The sequence below is a fragment of the Acyrthosiphon pisum genome, chromosome A1 (assembly GCF_005508785.2).
Source record: "Acyrthosiphon pisum isolate AL4f chromosome A1, pea_aphid_22Mar2018_4r6ur, whole genome shotgun sequence".
NCBI classification, from domain to species: Eukaryota; Metazoa; Arthropoda; class Insecta; order Hemiptera; family Aphididae; genus Acyrthosiphon; species Acyrthosiphon pisum.
The window spans coordinates 160299518-160320303 of NC_042494.1; the positions used below are offsets into that span (position 1 = coordinate 160299518).

The following is a 20786-nucleotide window of genomic DNA, read 5'->3' on the forward strand; positions in this document are numbered from 1 at the left end:
TTCTATTCTTTAATATAGTAATGTAGAAAGTTTATCTTCTTCGACTTCCACTACTTTTAAACCTTGGTTCCGCCTTTTTAAAGCCACCAAAAAATACAATTGTTTTCTTTTATCGTTTTTTTAATAGCCAACATTTTCCCCCGCTTATTTCTTAAAATTATTTCCCAATCTGCACACATAATTATGATGACAAAGCGATATGTAAATGGGTTTTTATATTTTACTATTACCTACTTCTTTTTTAATGTCATGACTTCTGTTTAGTAATTTTTTTTTATGGGACATAAATTATTCTTTATATTTACAGATATGTGATATAATAATTAAAACTTTAATTGAAAATAACTATATTTGAATTTATTTTTGTTTAATTCTTATCAATTATAAATAATTAAGTACACCAATATACAACTATCTATACTCTATACTCTATTGTCTATAGCCTATAGGTACTTACTAAAAACTTGAAGATTCATACGCTCTGCGAGTTAAAAATAGTAAAAGATAATTATTGGTATATACAATCATAGTATTTAAGATAAGAATCATACGTTATCATAGTATGTGTCTAAAATAGTAAAAAAATAGTAGATTATTCAATTATCTTGAGATCGTATCAAAATTAAAATAAGTTTTGATTATTAAAAAAATAAATACTGTTATTTGTAAATTTGAACAGTAAGCAAATATTATTTTAACCTAGGTGATACAAAAATCAAACAATATTGTAGGGTCAGCCAATATTATTGGTAATAGGCCATAGAATGTATCATTATTGCATACACAATACGCCGTATTACATTCAAAATTAGTAGTTGACATACCTTATAATATTATGCTAAATATAAAATAAATATTTGATTAATTGTAACAATATGTAATATGATTCCGACTACGCTGAAACCAGAATCATTTTTAAAACATTCGTAGGTTTTACTTATTAAAATTATTGTTAGAGTATATGATTTGATTGTAACTATTTGCTACTTACGAGCTGGCTACAAGCAAACTATACTGGCTACAATATAACACTACTACTATAGTTTATTTAATTTTGGTAACAAACAGTTTTTTGAAAACCGTCATTAAGTGTTTGGCTTCCATCCTGTTTGTAATTTTCTGTTCACCGTCCGTTCACACGTCGTATATATACAGAAATGGACGACTCAGTGAGAACTGAAAAATGCCAACAGTCGTATGCCAATAACGAGGGTCGATTCATAGTTGATGTTCTGGATTTGGCAGTTAACCTCAAGAACACGGCCGCGGTCGGGTCACCGTTGCTGCACAGCGGACACGCCGCAGAGAAAAGTACCCGGTCGTCGCCGGAACTGAGAATGAACTCACCCGTATACCAACAGGATGTAGTTATAATTGCACCATCATCGAAGCCTGCTGCAACTTTTTGTGTGACATCAAAGATAGACGCACTTAGGGAAACCTCATTGATTGACGCGCTGGACCTGGCCGTCGATCGTAGGATCACCGCCGCCGCGCCTGTCCTGCAGCTACCGATACGGTGGCGTGAACATTTCCGGTCGTCTCCTGAGTTGCGAATCCAGTCACTCGTGTACGGTAGCTCGAAGTTTGACCCACCGGTAGGCATGGAATTCCCGGGAAACCCTGCAGCGCGGTCTGTTGGTCGGCGGAGGTCTGCCTGGAAGAGGACGAAAAGATTCGTTTGGAAGTCCTTGGTGAACGTGGCACGCAGGGTTTGCTTCTGTCAAACCTTTGTGGACATAGAATAATGTTCACCAAGTTTTCAACCTCTCCCCTACCATGACCGTGGTACCTGCAGTTTCCACCGTCAGCCGCCCGTCAACCTACAGTTTTTGCGTACCGCATGATAGTGCCAGGCCGGTCGAAATGCACTACCCGTTGCTTCCGCCGGACAATTCGTCCGACACCGTTAAAGTTCGTAATTTATTATTGTGCTCGTTTGCCAGTCCATCTGACGTTTTTCAACCCCACGTTTGGGCTCGTTTGTGGACGCTATTTTTCGCACACGTACTTCGTGTACTGTGTCGAAGGCCGTTCTCCACCGCGTGTTTTGTCGGGCTCGGTCAGTTCTTCGAATAAAAGTTTTATTTTATTAGTTTTCGGTGCCTGATTGTTATTATGTGTTAGTTTTGTACAGTTTTCGGATCTTTTTCTCTTCATTTTTTCTTGCAACCGAGTCAGCGTTTTTATGTTCCTGTTGCAGCACTCCCAAATCACGTTGTACCTATGTGATTTAGTGAATATCGTCTAGTAATTATCATTCATTGCAATATTGCATTATAGTTTGCCCTCATTAATTTTGTCTTTTCTCCAATTAATAGGGCAGTAAAATTACCAGCGATATTGTTTTGTGATCAACTTGTTATAATGTACTTTGGAGACAGTATAATGTCAACAACTCGTATTTTTGTCCCGGTTGCAATCAGTGTTTTGATTTATTAGTGAAATCTTCGTTAACAATATTGTGAATACAAATTCGCATGTATGCAGGATCAACTTATCTTATTTTATTTAAGATTTATTATACTTGCGGACCTTGGTACGGTAGCGTGAGTTAAAAACTAAATGTGTAGTTCGACTGTCCTGTGAGTCGACCAATTATTTATGTTTATTCTGGACGACGAGCCCTAGGTTTATATTATTATCACCGTCAATTGGAATTTATGTATTATTATTATATGGGTTATATGGGAATGCTGTCTAAAAATTATATATTGTTATGTGAGACTGCTGTCTAAAAATAATGTATTATTATATGAGACTGTTGTCTAAATATACTATGTATCATTGTATGTCGTATGAAACTGTTGTAAATATAATATATTTAGCCATGAATTTATTATTGTTTTTTTTGTGGTAATACGCACAACGTTTTTTATTTCCTTTTGTGTAGCTAGCAGGTATATTATATTATTATACCACGGTAGGTACTGGTATTGATTTTTTATTGATTTTTTTTTTTTCAATATCATTATTAAAGAAGATTTTTATTATGTTATTAACAAAAAATGATACAAAGTATTAAGGGAAATAATAAAAATTGCCTACACCTTTAAACTAAGTTTGTAGTGATGAATTGAGTCACGTGATTAAATTAAACAACATAATTAAATACAAATAATAAGAACAAAAGAACAAAAGAAAAAATATTCAAATATTTCTTATACTAGATTTTGTAATACCGAATCATAAACATAATCACTGACTTATTTAACTAAATAAAACATTTCATGATGTTAGTATTATCAATAAAAATATTTCTTTTCACATCTATTAGCAAAGAGTTAAAATTAACAGAGCACAGATAGTTAATGAATTAACGGATATTTTATAGGTCACCGTAATTAGTTGTTATTTATAAATTGTAAGCTTATTATTTAATTATTAGCTTATTTATTAATCAAGGTTTTAAAACAAAATTTCAAATTTTTATTAATTTTAAATAATATGCCGAATTGATAAATTAATATGCGCAGTTGAATTCCTCCGGTGGTTGGCAATATTTTATTGTAGAATATAATCAGTTAGTTCTAAAAAAAGAAAATTAAATTGAAAAAATTGAAAATTACAGAAATGATATTTATTATTTTGAATTATATTATATAGGAAAAATACGGTTAGGAACTGTCTTTGCTTGGAAAATACATTGTTAAGAACAAATATAATGATTAGTATTTATAATGATCATTAGACTTCAGTCGAATTAACCGTTCATAGATTTTACTTTTATTAATTCATTTTAAACTTGAATTAAAGCAGCCTTCAGGGAGATTAGGGCGTGCAGCTGCATACTCTGCACGCCCCGTGGCTCCGCCTATGATATGCGCTCACATCAATATGCAATAGTTGAAGAAAAATACAGTTCATTGTTTGTATTGTATTATATGACTGAGCTGGACGCCCACGTGAAAACTCCAAAATTCTAGCAGTCTTATGATGCCATTGAAAATCGATCTACCGTGGACGCTGGAATTCGCCGTCGTTGAATAAAACGCTGAATTAAATTTGTAATTTTATTATTATTTATTTTTGTATAATATTTAATAATACCTTCGCCGAGCTGACAGTGAGATGTCTGCTGGAATGCTGGATACACACATTTGCATTCACATCGGTCAAAAAATATTTCAGGTAATGACTAATTTTTGGTGTGAATTGTTGAGTTAAAATTAACCTACCGGAAAAAATGAATAATTATCAATAACCAGTAATCACAAACCAGTGTTAAGACTTAAAAGTAGACTAGTTTTATTATTTTTAAAGATTTATATTAGTCAACAATTGTATACCGCCATATATAGGTACTATTAATGCGACTAATACTGGGAACCGTATATTATGATAGCCGTGGCGTTTGACCGTGATTTTGAAGGGCAGTTTCCCGATCATTTTATAGGGATGAGAAGGTGAGTACTGTATTTAGTGGGAAATTGTAGTACAAGATTATAACTTCATCTGAATATGATAGGTACCTATTTAATAATAATAATAAAATCAAAGATAATTATTATAATATATCAAGTAGTCAAGTCTAGGTAGGTCATTCAAAAAATGAATTGAAATATAAAAAATATTTCACTTCACCACCCCACTGACTGTACCAACGTAATATGCGTAGGTATAATCCTATAATATTAAATGTATTACATAGGCACAGCAGCATAATATAATGAAATTGTTTTAACGTATATACCTATATAATATTAACTATTAAGACATAAGTTTTCAGTAACTTTTGCTGATTTATTTAAAAATGTTGTAGTATAATTTTTTACACAATTTAAACTTTGAAATATATACCTGAATTAAATACCTAGGCTTATATGCACTTGAAAGTTCAGATAAGATTATTTTCTATTGGCATGATGATGGACTATTAATTGATACCTACATTTCTGCGGCTCAACGAAAATGTAAATTATTATAATAGTTTAAAAGCATAAATTATGTGTTCAATATTAATTGTTGTTAAATCAATAAAAATTTTAGAGTGTGGAAGACAACAAAAACATTGGTTACTTATACCTACCAATGAAAATAATTCTTGAAACATCAGCAAGTCTTACATAGTAAGATTATTTTAATATAAGCCACGTGTTACAGCCTCGTACATTTTGTACCCTAATTTGCATTGATTCAAAACCGATCAAATTAATTTAAATAAATAGTCAAACAGATGCATATAAAAAAGGTGTAATATATTGTAGAGGACAAACAAACACATATTTATTTCATATTATGTACATATGTATTATATATTATATATTTACATATTTTATTATATTATAGTACCTACATTACATTTTTCACTATTTTTGCATGTATATACACGCACGATATATCATTACATTCGTGTCACGGTGACATTTCCGGTTTTTATGTTTACAAATTATATAATTTTATATCGTCTGTACGATATTTGTATTAATAATGCGATATAAATATTATGAGAATGAAAAGAATCAGTGGCGTTAGCCTTAGCAGTTGTCGTTGCGGTCGTCTCTAGTCCGTTGTCGCATGGAGACTGCTTTGTGGTGGTCGTTGTCGGAACGCCCTTTACAGGTAAGCCGGAGCGGCGTATGGGTAGTAACCGTAAGGAGAGGCCGCGTAAGGCGAAGCGACGTAAGGAGCGGCCGCGTAAGGTGCCGCGGCGACGTAAGGTGTGGCCGCGTAAGGCGCTGCGACGTATGGTGCCGCGGCGTATGGAGCGGCGGCCACGTACGGAGCGGCTGGCACGACCGGAGTGGCTACGCTATGGGCCACGCTGTGAGACGTGAACGAGCTAGCGTAGGGCGTAGCAACGGCCACTGGAGCGATGGCGGCGGCGGGCACGAGTTCAGCTGGTTTGGCAGAAGCGGTCATCATGGCGGACGCGAAAACTGCAACGGCGGCTAATGTCTGCGCCAAACACAAAGTACAAAAATCATAAGTGTTCAGTGGCGCCGAAGTTTTAAATGTGGTCGGGCAATTTTAAAACTTCCCGGTCTCAATATCTTAATTATTTAATATAGAGGTACCCTAAAATACATTTTATTCATAATCACGGTTTAAATATACTCATGCTCATTTTAAAGTTATGAAGTAATTAAAATATGGCCACGGCCCGACGTCAGCATGGACTTCGGCGCCACTGAGTGTTCGTTTTTGTTCTAAAAGAATGTGTAATAACGTGGTTTGTAAAATCAATAATATTATTTATTATGATTTATGACATTGTCGTCCGATTCATCGTGATTTGTTTAAGGGTTCGGTATAGGCAACTTTTACGCGAATCGTGTAAGAAAAACTAGGAAATCGAAGAACGTAGAACATTAAACCCACAGAACAATATTATTATTTATTAAGGCAGAATTGTTTGTCATTTGAACACATCATATGGTGTGTGTGCCTATTATACCACGTGATGATCGAGTGGATCGCTACTAATTCGTAACGATCACAATTCAAAAAATGATATTTTGTACTCGAGTTTGTCACACCTCATAAAGAACGAAAGGTAAACTCTGCACACCCACACAAATACATCATATTTCTAATGTCATGAAATTGTAATATTATTTTCTCGAATGGCATAATTTAACGCTCATGAAATGTAAAATGTTATTCCAATAAATTGATTATTTAGTTGTCAGATATAATTAATATATGTTTGAAAAGCACCACTCATCGTAAATGCATTTTTTCCTTTGATAATATAAGAAGCGAATTAAATTCTGCACAAAATGTGTAAAAACTGTAATGAATCAACAGACTTCCTAACCGATTTTTATTATTAATTTCTTAGTAAAAATTGCATTTCATTCATAACATCACACACGCAAACAGGTCTTAAAAATAATTACTTCACAAAACAAGTTTGATACTCAAATCAATAGTGTTTTGGTATCTGAATGTTATAGGGTTATAAATAAATAATTGTAGTTATTAAATACTTGTACTTACGATTTTCATGATGGCGTTCATTTTTGGTTTTTATTTGGTTTGGTAGGTTGATGAGTTGAAGAAAGTCGATATTACTTTACAAGCTGTTGTTGTGTGAATGATATTTGTATAGAGACGAACTTGTGCTTATATACGGACCGATGACACTCAAGTGTCCCACCTATCAAGTATGGCAGGTGACCGTATTATTAAATCGTCCATATAATACCTACATTGAATTTCGTATTGTAAAATTAAGTAATTTGGCATTGATGCAAACAGAGTTACAACAAAACGTATAGACATATAAGTATTAGGTACCTATCTAATATTATGTAATTCGGACTACGCATGTCGCCAAGTTATGTATGGATATTGAATATTAATACAGAATCAAGTTAGGTACCTATTGATCAAATATTCTAAAAGCACATTTGTTATGAGGTCGTACCAAATTTAGATTCTACGATCGAAATAATTACGTTGGTCAAAATAAATTACTTCATAACTATTGTCAACTCGTTTTGGGAAATACAAAAAATGGGTGCGTGTAAATTCCACTAAAAAAAATTAATTGGTACAAAAGAGTCGATGGTAAATTCCACCCAGACATTTTGTAGGTATAATTTAAGTACATGCAAAATGTCAATACCACACAAATTATAAATTCGATTTAGGAAAATAGAACTTCTAATAAAATGTTATAAAATTTAATATAATTGATAATAATGTAGTTCATGTATACATCTATATAATGATCTGATTAATAATGAATATATTTATAACTATATAGTTCAAAAACATAAAAAATCAAATTTCATTGTTTTTGAAAAAACTATTAGAAATGCAATCAAATACGCTTTGCCAAATATTCGAATTGATGGATTGGATTGTCGTTTGATTAATTACTATCTTAGTATAGGCATGTTCATAAAACCTAATGTGACACAATTTTATAATTACCTACTTAATAGTATTATATTAGTCAAGAAATAACCTTTTATCCAGCTATATACGGCTGCTGAAAACTGATCAAACCATCAATTGAATATAAAACTTTTTTTTATTTTTAGCATTCAAGTTTTAATAATACTCATCCTCAGTTTTTGCACTCATATATATATACTTAAACTAATTCAAATAGAAATGTGCCTATATAAAAATAATAGTATGAATCATTTATCAATCATTATATACATTTAAAAACTCAAAATCAAAATAATAAAAAAAAAGATGGGCAAGTGGATGTTACTCTGCTGTACAGTATGTCATATTTTTGTGTAAGTACAAGTGGGTCACTGTAATGGATGGTGTTAAATTTGAATTCAATGATATAATATCATTGTATAAGAAAAACAAATCTGGGGGAAGACGATTAATCAGACTACGATATTACTAAGTACTTAAATTTGATGAGATTATTGTGAATAAAGTAATTTATACTTAACCTATTTACGTGGGACTTTGTTTCAAATTTTTAATCCTTAACTATAAAAGTTGAACATTATATACATTTTTAACTAGGTACTAAATAATTAGTACATTTTCAATTTGATATATTTCGTAAAAATTTGAACTTTTATGATTATAAAAAATACGTGCTATTGTAACAATATATCAGGCGTCTTGTATTAATTTTCCACGCTTTTTGACCCAATAAATACAATTTTATTGATATTTATGGAAAAAAAACTAAAAAAAAAAATTGAAATTTGAAATTGTCCAAACCAGCTCAAAACGAGTAAAATATTTTCTATGGTGTATAAAAAATTAAATATAAGTATTTGAATACTTTTATTCAAATATTTTACAGCACTGCGGTTATCTCCCATAGCTGCGCAAGTAATTTTTCTCTCTTTTCAATGTCAAAAAAAAGCGTTAAGTGGAAGCTGTATTAACAGGCAATGTTAAATTGAATACAAAAAAACATGGACGTTTAGATAGAATTATTGTCATAATGTGATATAATCTACGAAAACACAACATAAGAACTTCGCACTCCGTAGAATACTGTGCGGACTACGGTGCGTCGTGATGAAACAGAAGCAAGTTGATAGACAAATCGATTTATGTGTGGACTTTGGAGTAGAGATGTTTGACGTAAAATCGACTGGTCGGTCTGTCGATAAATCGTTCCGTGTATGGATCAAATTATTGTGATAAATCAAAAACATTACAAAATTATTTTTATTTGTTTTATACTATAATTCTGTGAAATGATCTACACAAAAAATTCATGGGATGCATTTGCACACCTTTGCATCCCGAAAATGACGCCACTGTCCGCAGGTTTGTATATACCTTCTTATCATTAAGTTTTTATAACGGTCAGTGGGTTTTTTGGGTGTTTTTTTCATGAGACCAATATTCTAGAGCCTAGAGGTCGACCACCACTCATTGACCCATAGATATTAATATATTATATTATTATATTAAAAACAAATGGCCTTATCCGTTATATCTATGCCACCACCACCTACATTTTACATTTATAATACAAAACCGTATGTTGTATGTACGAATATGTCATATTTTATAGTCGATTAGTAGGTACTATAGGTATACCAGTTAAGTGATCGGCTATCAGCCAATAGTCTCATGAAATACCCTACCACGCTATCATTGCATATTCATACCATATTATATGTATAGGTATACAGAATATATTGAAATTAAAGTAAAGACGACATATTATATTTTACATCAACATTTAAGGTGTAAAACTTATACCATACTATTGTAAATAATAGATATAGAAGTTAGTATGTTGTAACTTATAGGTACACGTATCATGTATAATACCAGATAAAACGACAATATTAATTGACCGGTATCTACTATATAAAAATGGATTATTAAGTACATTTTATTTTCAAAGGCACCACGCAATATTTTTTTTTTGCACCGGAGCCTCCCAGGGTTCAAGATCCGGCACTGTTTACGTTATGTCTATCACTCGGTCCGGACCTCTTAAATTGTTTTTATTGACACTACGGAAATGGGTATGGTCGAACTGTACCTACTATGACATAAACCAGTGATTCCGGTGTTCCGTGGGACAATTTCATGGATTCCACCTGATGTAGATACGTAAATATTGAGAAAATTATGTTAGAACTAGCCTGATGTATCACCTGACTTCGCACGAAAAAAATGAACACACCTAAAATACGGTGCTACGTAGGTATCATCGATAATAGAAAAAGACATAAAGACTATATACATTTTAACTAATCGTTTGGTACCTATGTAAAAGTTGAAACTAAATTATATTATCTTAATAATATAATATATATTTCTTCTGTCCACGAGTAAGTATTATAATAAGTATTCCTCCTAAATGCATCGATTGCTGCACCGATTTTGATGACATTTTTTGTGTGTGCTTGAGTAGGTCCTTGAATGGTTTGGATTCAAAATTGAACCCGGTAGGCCCAACCCGGGGAGGTGCTCAAACAGGGATTTTGAGATTTACGATGGAATTTTTTGTTTATGAATGGTTGTTATTGGTTATAGGAAAAATAATTAGTAGAAATTAAAATTTATTTATTATTGGTTGCCATTGGTTATTCAGTTATTTGTTATTAAACATGCATCAAATCGAATTTAATACATTGCCTACCGGCTACCAGGGTGGCTTAGTTGCACTTACCACCTAAAGTAGTTAAACAATCAATTTGTTTTTAAGATTTTTGAGATTTATTTTTTACATGGGATTTGTTAACTAAAATGTCTTATCGTGGGGACCAATTCTTATCACGGGACCCAACTGCCCGATGCCAATATATACGGTAATTTTGATTTCTATATACGGTTTTGCATAACACATTTCTGGCAACACTGCACACTTCAAACTCTACGAGGCACGAGCGCAACACTATCGGCACGGCGGAACCTCTCTTTTTTCGCGTGAAATACTCAATTGCTTGTTCTCACTCCGGGGCTAAGGCGACTTGCGACTTGCGATTAACGTAATTTTCATCCGTTCCGATCCTACGATGGCCATCTCAAAACCCGAATTAGCCTGCGTCTACGCCTCACTGATCTTGGCCGACGACGACATCGACATCACGGTAAATATTCTTCGTTCGTCATCTAATCTCTACAATAATACCTAATATTATGTTGTGGCATACCTATATAAGTGGCAAATACAACGACGCTGGGTCTCTTCGGTTTCTATACTTCTGTGTGCCGTGGTATACCATCCACCTGTAAGCGCTCCCGAATTCAGTGGTTCATTTCCGTTCCGTTTTCGTTAATTTGTGCGGCGACTATCGCAGCCGTTTTTCGTTTACTGTTCTACCCGATAACCCGGTCTCGCGGACCACGTTGGCCGTTTCCGAACGGTCGGCGACCGAAATAATTGCCGATGTAAATTACTCTTGGGCTATCGACTGATTTTTAATTATAACCGGCGGCCTTACCTCGTAAAAGTTCACTTAAGCGCCCTCTCGAATTTTTTTATTTTTTTTTTTTCGGAAACCTATGTATTAGGTAGGTATAACCAGTTAGGAACGAAAAAATTTTAAAAAAAAAATTAATTGCCAGAAATCATTAGTTTTTATGATATAGCCTTACAAATTTCACGATGTACGGTGTTCAGCGCATGCCCACACCGCTTATAACATATTTTACAGCACGTATAACGAATTTTCTGTGGGCGCTAAACTATATTTATTTCACTGAATTATTATATTTCATTTTTTCTATATTATGGTTCAATTTTTTGGTTAAAAAGTTCATTTAGTATCCTATCAATATGTTGCATTAAGTAAATTTATAGGGTGTTCTGTGACTTTTATGATTCAACTGAAATATTCACGTTCTATGAATATTGATACTATATTAATTCAAACTATGTGGACACATATTACGATATAGGTATCTTATAATTTTCCTGTGCATTGTGTAATACTATGAATTAGGCAATCTCTTTTATCATTTGTAATAAATCCATTATTTTTAAATATCTACTATTATATTTATATCAAACACCAGATTTTTATTTTTACAATATTTTTATCCAATTATGTTATTCAATTCCCTGCTACTTTAAGGAGGCTAGAAGCGCTCTGTTTCTAAGGAGTAAACGTTAGGCAATTAGTTTATCAGTTTAAGTTGCGTAGTGCTGTTGTGTGAGTGTCCAGTGCGCCACCACTACTACCCGCATGTTCAACAACGGTGTGATATTCACTGTTATTTCCGGGAAACAACAAGCTGTTCGCATGCGCATGCACAAGTCATTACTTTTGATGAAATAATATATTTTGTTCCAACAAGAAACTAATTTAAATCAATCTAGACCTAAAAGCCTGACAAAAATACATCAACTCAAAATTATCTGATTTCATTTCTGTTAATGGAATTTTTTAATTTTCTTAAAAAAAGACACATAAGTAAATCTAAAATTTAAAAACCAAACTAAGATTGAAGAAAAGTTGAATATCAAAAATCGATTTCCACAATAACCTAAAAAAAAAAGTCGTTCAATTCAAAGCTTTTTACAGTATTTAAATCTGATTATTTTAAATATGTGTAATCTTGTCAGGCTTTTAGGTCTAAAACGTGAAATAAATACGCTGCTTCTAATCTCCTTAATTATATTGGGTATATAATTTATTTATTATCTCATTATTATAGGGAGAAAAAATCCAAACAGTCCTAAAGGCCGCCAATGTTGAAGTTGAACCATACTGGCCTGGTTTGTTTGCCAAGGCTTTAGAATCTGCAAATGTTAAAGATTTAATCACAAACATTGGATCAGCAGTAGGAGCTGTACCAGCTGCAGGCGCCGCAGGTTTGATTATCTTATTAGAACTAAAACAAATTTTATAAGAAGTGTGGGTTAGTAATTTTTTATTTCCTATTGCAGCTGCTGCTCCAGCAGCTGAAGCCAAGGAAGAAAAGAAAGAAGAGAAGAAGGAAGAAGAGAGTGAAGAAGAAGACGATGATATGGGCTTTGGTTAGTATATTTTATATTGAATACTAATTTTTTTGAAATATACTCTATTCCATTTAAGTTCACGCATACTCTGCTGTCGAACAGTGCCATTTAATACAACTACTACAAAGTACGTGTGAGCTAATGTTTTTTTGAGGTGTAACCTACTATCCTAGCAGCAATTTAAAATATGTATTACCCTATACTCCGTCCAGTGAGAGAACACACCGACAAAAACTGGTTCCCCACGCAACACCCTGCCATTGGGGAACCAGTTTCGATAGCATGGTGACGCGGGATGAATGGATGCGCAGATTCAGCGCGTTTCTTACTAGGCAAAGTATAGTGAACAAATTATGATGCTATAATACTCCTTATTATGAACTAAGATATTGATCCTGACATTTACCTTAAAATTGTAATATTCAAATAAGGCCTATTTCCAATGATTATTATCAAATTTGGCATGTATTATCCTAACTACTTTGATGAGTACAATTTAAATGAGGAAACTAATACCTTGCAAGTGTTACAATATAAGTTTTGCATAAATATATCTATGTAGATTTGATTATTTCAATTTTGATTTGGTCACGGGTGTATGGCCAATTTTTGGCCTACCGAGAAATATTTATTAGGGACTTGCTATAAATAATCAAAAATATACAAACAACAAAGTCATCATTATTTTTGTGTATGTATAGAATTTAAAATCTTATTTGTATGTAAAATGTATACACCTGACTCTTAGATCCTTTTAAAAGCCAATTTTCAATTTCACATTCTTTGTGAAGAAACTAAATAATTATAATAAATAGGGAATTTAAAATTGTTTAAAACCTATATTAAAATGTTGAAACTTGTTCTACTTACATGACAATTTATTAATTGTTAAATTCTTTTTTCTATCCAACCTATCTTGTGAATTGGACAAAGTATTTACTGCATTTTCATTTGATATTTTACACAAATCATAATTTTTTCATTTGATTTTTGAAGAACCATACTCAAATTGTCATGGCATAATGGTAATGGTTAATAGAAATGATTTACGGATAAAATTATTTATATTGTACCACAAATAACGATTCAATTTAACACCACTGTAGACAACCTAAAGTTATCAATAGCATGAACAAATTTTTAATAGGTAGACCGGATGGTTTCCCCGGTGGGTCTTTTTGTTCATGCTTGTTCATTAGTTTTAGGTTTCCAAACATAAATTTGGAAAACCTTATATCCCCGCTATGCCCGTTAGTTACCTGAACATAGTTACTATTATTGTTTGTATTAAGTTTATATAACTGCATATATTTATAAATTAAAAATTAAATAAATAATTTACCTCAATTAAAAATTATCAAGAACTTGCTCAGACTCAGAATATGACTAAGTAATATAAATTTATTTACTAGCCAATATTTAAAAAAAAAGAAAAATATATATAGAATTACAGATTATTGTGTTGTATTAAAATATATTTAGAAACTGGTAGTGAGCTTTCCTAACTTATTTCTATAAAATATTCTAATATTGTATTGATTGTTAACACTGTTTTAATTTTTACTTCCAGGTCTATTTGAATGAAAATCTACTCCATCGACTGACTTTCCTCGTACAAAAATAAAAACATTAACTTTATTGGTTTTATTTTGTAACTTGTACAACTATGCAGATTAAAATCTATGTATTTGTATTATAATTATTATTTTTTATTCCTTTGTATTTTCCAATATTCAAACACTATTTTGTTGGTATTTTATTAATTCTCATCCTTAGGTATACTGGTTAGCCCTTATATTTAAAAATATGATGGAAGAAGCCAGTAATTTATCTAATATATTTTAAATATAAGTCAATTAATATTTAGTGACAACTTAAGAGTTGAGAATTTAAAAATATAGTATTTGATTTAAATGCAATTATTGCATTCAATAAAAAACGATTCTGAGCAGACAAAACGAAATTTATGTATCATAAATATGTATTAATAAGTATTTAACCATTAATTAATTAATTGTGTATAATATACCTAGACACCTAGTGGTCATTTTTAAATTTTATTCGTTTTTATGATAAACTAAGTATTAGAAAAATAGCCTTCTAGTACCATCATCATCCAATTTTCTAAAAGATAATATACCGTAATATGTTAATCAAAGCACTTTCTGGTAGAAATTTTGTTTACAGGTTTAAATAAACATCACTGTAAAACCACTAGCTTATACAATTCACACTTTTTTTTTAGAAGCACTAAAAATTCAAATCTTGTAAAAATCGCGAAAATCTGTAAATAATTTTGAGCTAGAAATTCCTGAAAAAGAATTATTTTTAAATAGATTTTAAAATATAATACAAGATTCCCTATAAGTTTGTCTACCTTTATCAAAAGAAAAAGGTCAAATTCAATTTTTATGAGCGTGTAGTTAACATTTTTACAACATTAAAGTTTCACTCTATTTCTCAAGAATTTTCTTATTTTGTTGTAATTGAAAAATGAATAACCAAAGACACTTTTTGATTACACAAATGTTAAAAAAAAAAAACAAGACATCGTAAAATCGATACATTTATTGGTTCGCTCAGAATCTAAAATGATTTTGTAAATAAAAATGTTAACTTTTATAGCTATGGATTGAAAATTTAAAACAACGTTTCACGTAAGTATGTTATTCTGTAACCAAACTATCTCAATAATATAAAAACAATTTTTTTTTAATTTGGACCAAAATTACATATTATAATTATGAATAACCAAGTATAACAATTTTAGTTATTTTGTTGTAAATTTATAATAATTCAACTTTCGGTAATGTAAAAATAATAAGTAATGACATTATAAATATAATATAAAATATCCACACTGACATACCGTCTCCGCTCATAATCGTTTTCGTATACAATTATATTATATCATTGAATTCAAATTTAATACCATCTATTTATACAGTAATCCACTTGTATCCTACTGTACAGCGGAGCGGCATCCACTTACCCCCCTTTTTTTAAAAGTTTATTTTGTTTATTTGTTTAAAAATAATCTAGTAAAATATCAAGTATGTCGTTCATTTTAAAACAATTCCCATAATATATATTTTTATACTGTGCAAAAATAAAAATTATTGCATTTTTTATCAAATTATGGTAAAAAATACGCAGAATATATTATAATAATAATTTTATTTCAATGCATGAGCAAATTGGCTTGCTATCTATGTTGATTTTTTTGTACTAACTGTCATTAATATTTTACATTTTGTGGCTTGTGAAGTCGTAAACCTAAATAAGTATAAGTATACTGGACGTGAATAAAGACATCTAAAAATTGACATAATAATTTCAACATGACAATCATTGGCGCAAATAGGGGGGGACTTAATCCCCCAAGTTCAAAATCTAGTAATTAGTACTTATTTTTATATTCTGTGGTACTAAGCAATATGGCCTATGGGGAGGGGCTTGAGTCCCCCCAAAAAAAGTAGTCAATTTGGGCCTATAAATTGACAATATTATGTTTCATGTATTTTTAATAAATTTCTATTATTATTTTAATATTATGATGTAAATTTGACTGGGTAGATAAATAATGTTCTTTACTTCTGTTACATAATTTCAAACAATTATTATTAAAAATACGAAATAATATTTATCAAGTACCTAATTTGAAAGTATATCAGCCTACCAGTAGGTATCTGACCACCGAGTACCGTATCTACAGACTACAACTACAACAGAACTTAGTAATCAAAATTAATATAACGTTATATTAAATTATTTAAGTGACCTTCTGGTTCTTTTCAGACGTCAGACACTTAAACCTGTTATAATTTATGATTTCGGTGAAAAAAAAAAAAACAAGAAAAAATGTATCGATTTTTGTTTCGCTCGCTGACATCGCAAAAATGAATTACAACGGCCATAAGACGTCGAGCCGAAAAAAACTATAACTAAAATTGAACAATATTGACGAACGGCGATTGTTTTATTTTATTTCTTTACATAAAAATAATACGATGAAAACGAGAAATAATTATTTAGACGTGTTTAGATTAAATTTAAACGTAATTAACACTTGAATAAATTGTTTTCGAATATAAAAAACTATCGATGATTTCCCCGATAGTACGAGAAAATTGATAAAGATTTTTATCGTTGGTACATTGTGTTTTTTATCCACATCAACATTCTACACGTCTTCACTTCCCACCAATGGCCATTCTTGTCCTATAGTTGTAGTATAGTGCTATAGTTATTGGTTACCGGTTAGTCCAACTAACTTAGTCGTCGTGTTTCTATTGTGCGTACACGTCTACCTAACTTTTGGTTGTAATACCTATTATATATTTTGTAAAAGTTGTATGATATCTACTTATAAAATCATGACGTTATTGAAATGGGCCATACTACCGTTAACGGTTTTCACAATTTTCGTGGTGATGTACAGCCAAGCATCGGAGGACCCACAGAAGAAAGGCCCTAAGGTCACTGACATCGTAAGTTGAATTGGACACGTCAATGAACTCATGTACACAAAGCGCTCAATAATTATGAACATTTTTCTTTTGTTAGGTGTGGTTTAACATCAAAGTTGGATCGAGCGAACCTCAACGTGTGGAAATCGGAGTGTTTGGCGCAACTGTACCCAAGACGGCACAGAATTTTATCGAGTTAGCAAAGAAACCGGAAGGTGAAGGTTACAAGGGCAGTAAATTTCACAGAGTTATCAAAGACTTCATGATCCAAGGAGGTGATTTTACAAAAGGTGACGGTACTGGTGGCCGCAGCATCTTTGGAGAAAAGTTTGCAGATGAAAACTTTAAGCTGAAGCATTATGGTGCCGGCTGGTTGTCTATGGCCAATGCTGGAAAAGACACCAATGGATCTCAATTTTTCATTACCACTAAACAAACTTCCTGGTTGGACGGTCGTCATGTTGTATTTGGAAAAATTATCAAAGGAATGGTAAATATATAAATACTTAAAATATTTTGGATAGGCATTTAGTTATAATCAATTTAATTATTTTCAGAAAACAATTAGAGCAGCAGAAGCAGCAGAAACTGATTCCAGAGACAAACCAGTTGACAATATTGTAATTGTTGATAGTGGACACATCGTCGTTCCAGAGCCATACCCAGTCAGCAAAACTGATGCTACCGAATAATTCATAAACTATTTATACTAATTTATATTTTTTTAATTCATCATATTGTTAAAATAATATTTAAATAGGCCCTCAATAAAAATTGTTATTAATAAGGAACTGAAAAGCAATAACCTACTTACCTATTAATTAATAAAATTGTGTTTTTCTGCTAAATTCCATTTTTTGTAAACATAACTTATACAGTATAGTGACCAATAGTAAAATGTTTTTAGTATCAACCTGAATCAAATTAATGTTGTAATTTTTTTTTTATTTTACAAATTTTGTATGAATATTTATGCTATATGTAATTAAATGTCCATGTGCATATTATATAATTATAAAGTGAACAAAATGTTTATATTTCAATAAAAAAAAAACTAAACTTTATTATTTTTTAATTATTACATAAACAGTACATTATTAATCTACAAAAAATAGTTTATGATTTACATAAATGCAATTCAAGTTACAACAAATCACTAATACCAGGGCGTCTAAATTCTCGTTTTTTATATGGTCGGCCTGATTGATAGCTTGCCCCTACTAATGATTCTCTGTTGTTGGTATCTGATCTATCGATCATTTTAATTTCTGAACATAAAAGCGAATCAAGTGTCTAGAGAAGAAAAAATAATATTGTCATAATTATTAAATATATAGTTATTTGAGAAAATAAAAATAAAATGTTATTACTTACAGTCTCTGTAATCATATTTAACTCTTCTAGTTGGTTAAATATTCTATCCAGCTCCAATGATATTTCTTTATCATTATGTTTTTCAGCTGCAGATTTCACTAAATTTATCTAAAATAATATAAATAACTATTAATAAAATTAATATTTGTCGTTATTTAACATATATGAATTTAAAGAAAAAAATTTGGTAGAACAAAAGTGTATGAACTTATATTATAAGCACAGTTTAATATTTAAGATAGACTATCTTAAATCATGATAAAAAATTTTAATAAATTTTATAAATTTGACAGTAATTGTTATAATTTATAACAATAATTACAAATTTACAAAAAAATGGAGGTCTTAATAGGTTTACTGACAAACGAAATAACTTATTAGTTAACATCTCCCTCCCTAACAATAACACTCAGCCAAATTACTATAATGTTTAAGTATTTTACAAAGATTTTTTTTTTTTTTAAGTAAAAATTAATAAATATAAAATTCAAATCCATTTTAAACTATTACTATTTAATTAGAAACCATAAAAAAAAAGTTTAAATTTCAGTAGTTTTATTTCATAGCTATTATGATATTTTTAAAGCTATTAAAATACATTTATTTGTAAATTAAATTAAAACTTGTTTGGTACAAGTTTATTTTATGTGCATCAATTTAAAAATTAAATTTATTTCAATTGACCATTTTTTTTTTTTATATAATATAATAAAAGGACATCTCAATAAATTAAATTATATATTTTTATTTTATTTATGTATTTAACCAATCAGTGAAATATGTTTTTGACATAATTCACATTCAAAGTTATACATTTAACACATAATATTAAACTATTTAAAACTATTCAAATATCTAGAATACTATTAAAAAACATACATTTTAAATAAAACATTTTAATCAAATATTCCTAAATGAAATATTTTTAATATAACCTGTTAATTCAATATAATATTCACTATATTAAGCAAAATTGTCATAGGTTTTTATACACAGAAGAGAATAACAAGTAATATGTTAACTTTGGCAATTTACCATAAAGACAAAAATATACTTTTATTTGAATTTTATATTTATTTTTAAACATAACTAAAATTACATGTTTAATTTTTATGTATTTTAATGTATTTTCACTAAACTCTTATGAATTTATTCTTTAAATTGATGGATTGATTTTAAATAATATTTTACAACCTACTAAAGAACCAATTACTTATTATTAAATATTTAATTATAAACGATAATTAAATAACTATCATTTGTGAATTATGTAATAATAAATATACTAATAAAGTTACAATTATATCTTTTTTTTGAACTTTAATAGTATTGGGGAGGAATCATAAAGTTGATTTAAGAGTTTGGGAATTTAAGTCTAAATGGTAGGTACTATACTCGTGCCATTGAGAGAGAGCTATTGGGCGGCGCCCAAAACTCTTCCGATTTCGTGCATTCTTATTTCTTACCACTAAATCTGCCCGTACGCTGGCTGCCGTCGTTGCTACAACTATAGGGTAGAGTGGGAGAAATTTGGGTACGGAAACGTGGAGCTCGGTCATTTGGATGTGCCAATGAGTAGAGCTCTCTCAATGGCACTAGTATATCAAAAAAATAGTTTCTTTAAACATCAAGGAAAACTATTAATGTTTTTCAAGAAATATACATTTTGGTTTTGAATGTGATTTATTATTACATTCAAAATATGTAATATAACAACACACCACTAAGCTAACTATAGTTTGTATTGTGGGACCTAGTCAAGCAAGAAGAATGACCAATGATCATCAACTAGTACCTAAGTACTTCTGTTTATTACATTACAAAGGTAAAAAGTTGTTTATGTTCATTATTACTATTTTTTTTTGTTGACAAATACCGATTAATTAAACCTTTTATTGGTATGGACGTATGTACTTATCATATCCCGGTTGCATGAACACTTTATTAATTTAAGAGGATGTGATACCTGTATATGTTGTCTCCGTCTTACAAGTGCATAACATACCAAATTATACGCAAAGCAGAACACGTGTAGCTCTGTCAGCTTAAAAATTAGAGTAAATTGACCTCTTATA

The 20786-nt window shown here is 30.6% G+C and overlaps 4 protein-coding genes across 4 annotated transcripts in view; 2 read left to right on the forward strand and 2 right to left on the reverse strand.

The window, feature by feature from the left end:
- Positions 1-5249: 5249 nt before the first annotated feature.
- LOC100159715 (uncharacterized protein) lies at positions 5250-7044 on the reverse strand. The gene is given in 2 exon segments (NM_001162602.2): positions 5250-5898; positions 6943-7044. Coding segments are annotated over 2 exon segments (363 nt in total). The 5' UTR covers positions 6964-7044; the 3' UTR covers positions 5250-5556.
- Positions 7045-10786: 3742 nt separating this feature from the next.
- Positions 10787-14826, forward strand: LOC100161763 (ribosomal protein LP1-like). The gene is made up of 4 exons (NM_001162655.2): positions 10787-10994; positions 12565-12721; positions 12797-12886; positions 14439-14826. Exons 1-4 carry the CDS (start codon positions 10920-10922, stop codon positions 14450-14452), a joined length of 336 nt encoding a protein of 111 aa, NP_001156127.1. The 5' UTR covers positions 10787-10919; the 3' UTR covers positions 14453-14826.
- Positions 14827-17060: 2234 nt separating this feature from the next.
- On the forward strand, positions 17061-18404 carry Ppib (peptidylprolyl isomerase B (cyclophilin B)). The gene is given in 3 exon segments (NM_001163235.1): positions 17061-17358; positions 17435-17827; positions 17895-18404. Coding segments are annotated over 3 exon segments (663 nt in total). The 5' UTR covers positions 17061-17223; the 3' UTR covers positions 18030-18404.
- The window catches only part of LOC100165871 (pentatricopeptide repeat-containing protein 2, mitochondrial), a 5933-nt gene continuing 3527 nt past the window's right edge, over positions 18381-20786 (reverse strand). Inside the window, exons 6-7 of the mRNA XM_001946750.4 lie at positions 18712-18819; positions 18381-18630 (exon numbers count right to left, since the gene is read on the reverse strand). Of these exons, the coding sequence (XP_001946785.1) occupies positions 18481-18630; positions 18712-18819 (258 nt within the window). The 3' untranslated portion in view covers positions 18381-18480. The remainder of the gene's footprint in view (positions 18631-18711; positions 18820-20786) is intronic.

Excerpts from the sequence above, each read along its gene's own strand:
- LOC100161763 (NM_001162655.2), top strand. The coding sequence starts at position 10,920 with ATGGCCATCTCAAAACCCGAATTAGCCTGCGTCTACGCCTCACTGATC. Across the intron at positions 10,995-12,564 it reads ACGACGACATCGACATCACG|GGAGAAAAAATCCAAACAGT; the intron begins GTAAATATTCTT and ends TCATTATTATAG. Across the intron at positions 12,722-12,796 it reads ACCAGCTGCAGGCGCCGCAG|CTGCTGCTCCAGCAGCTGAA; the intron begins GTTTGATTATCT and ends TTCCTATTGCAG.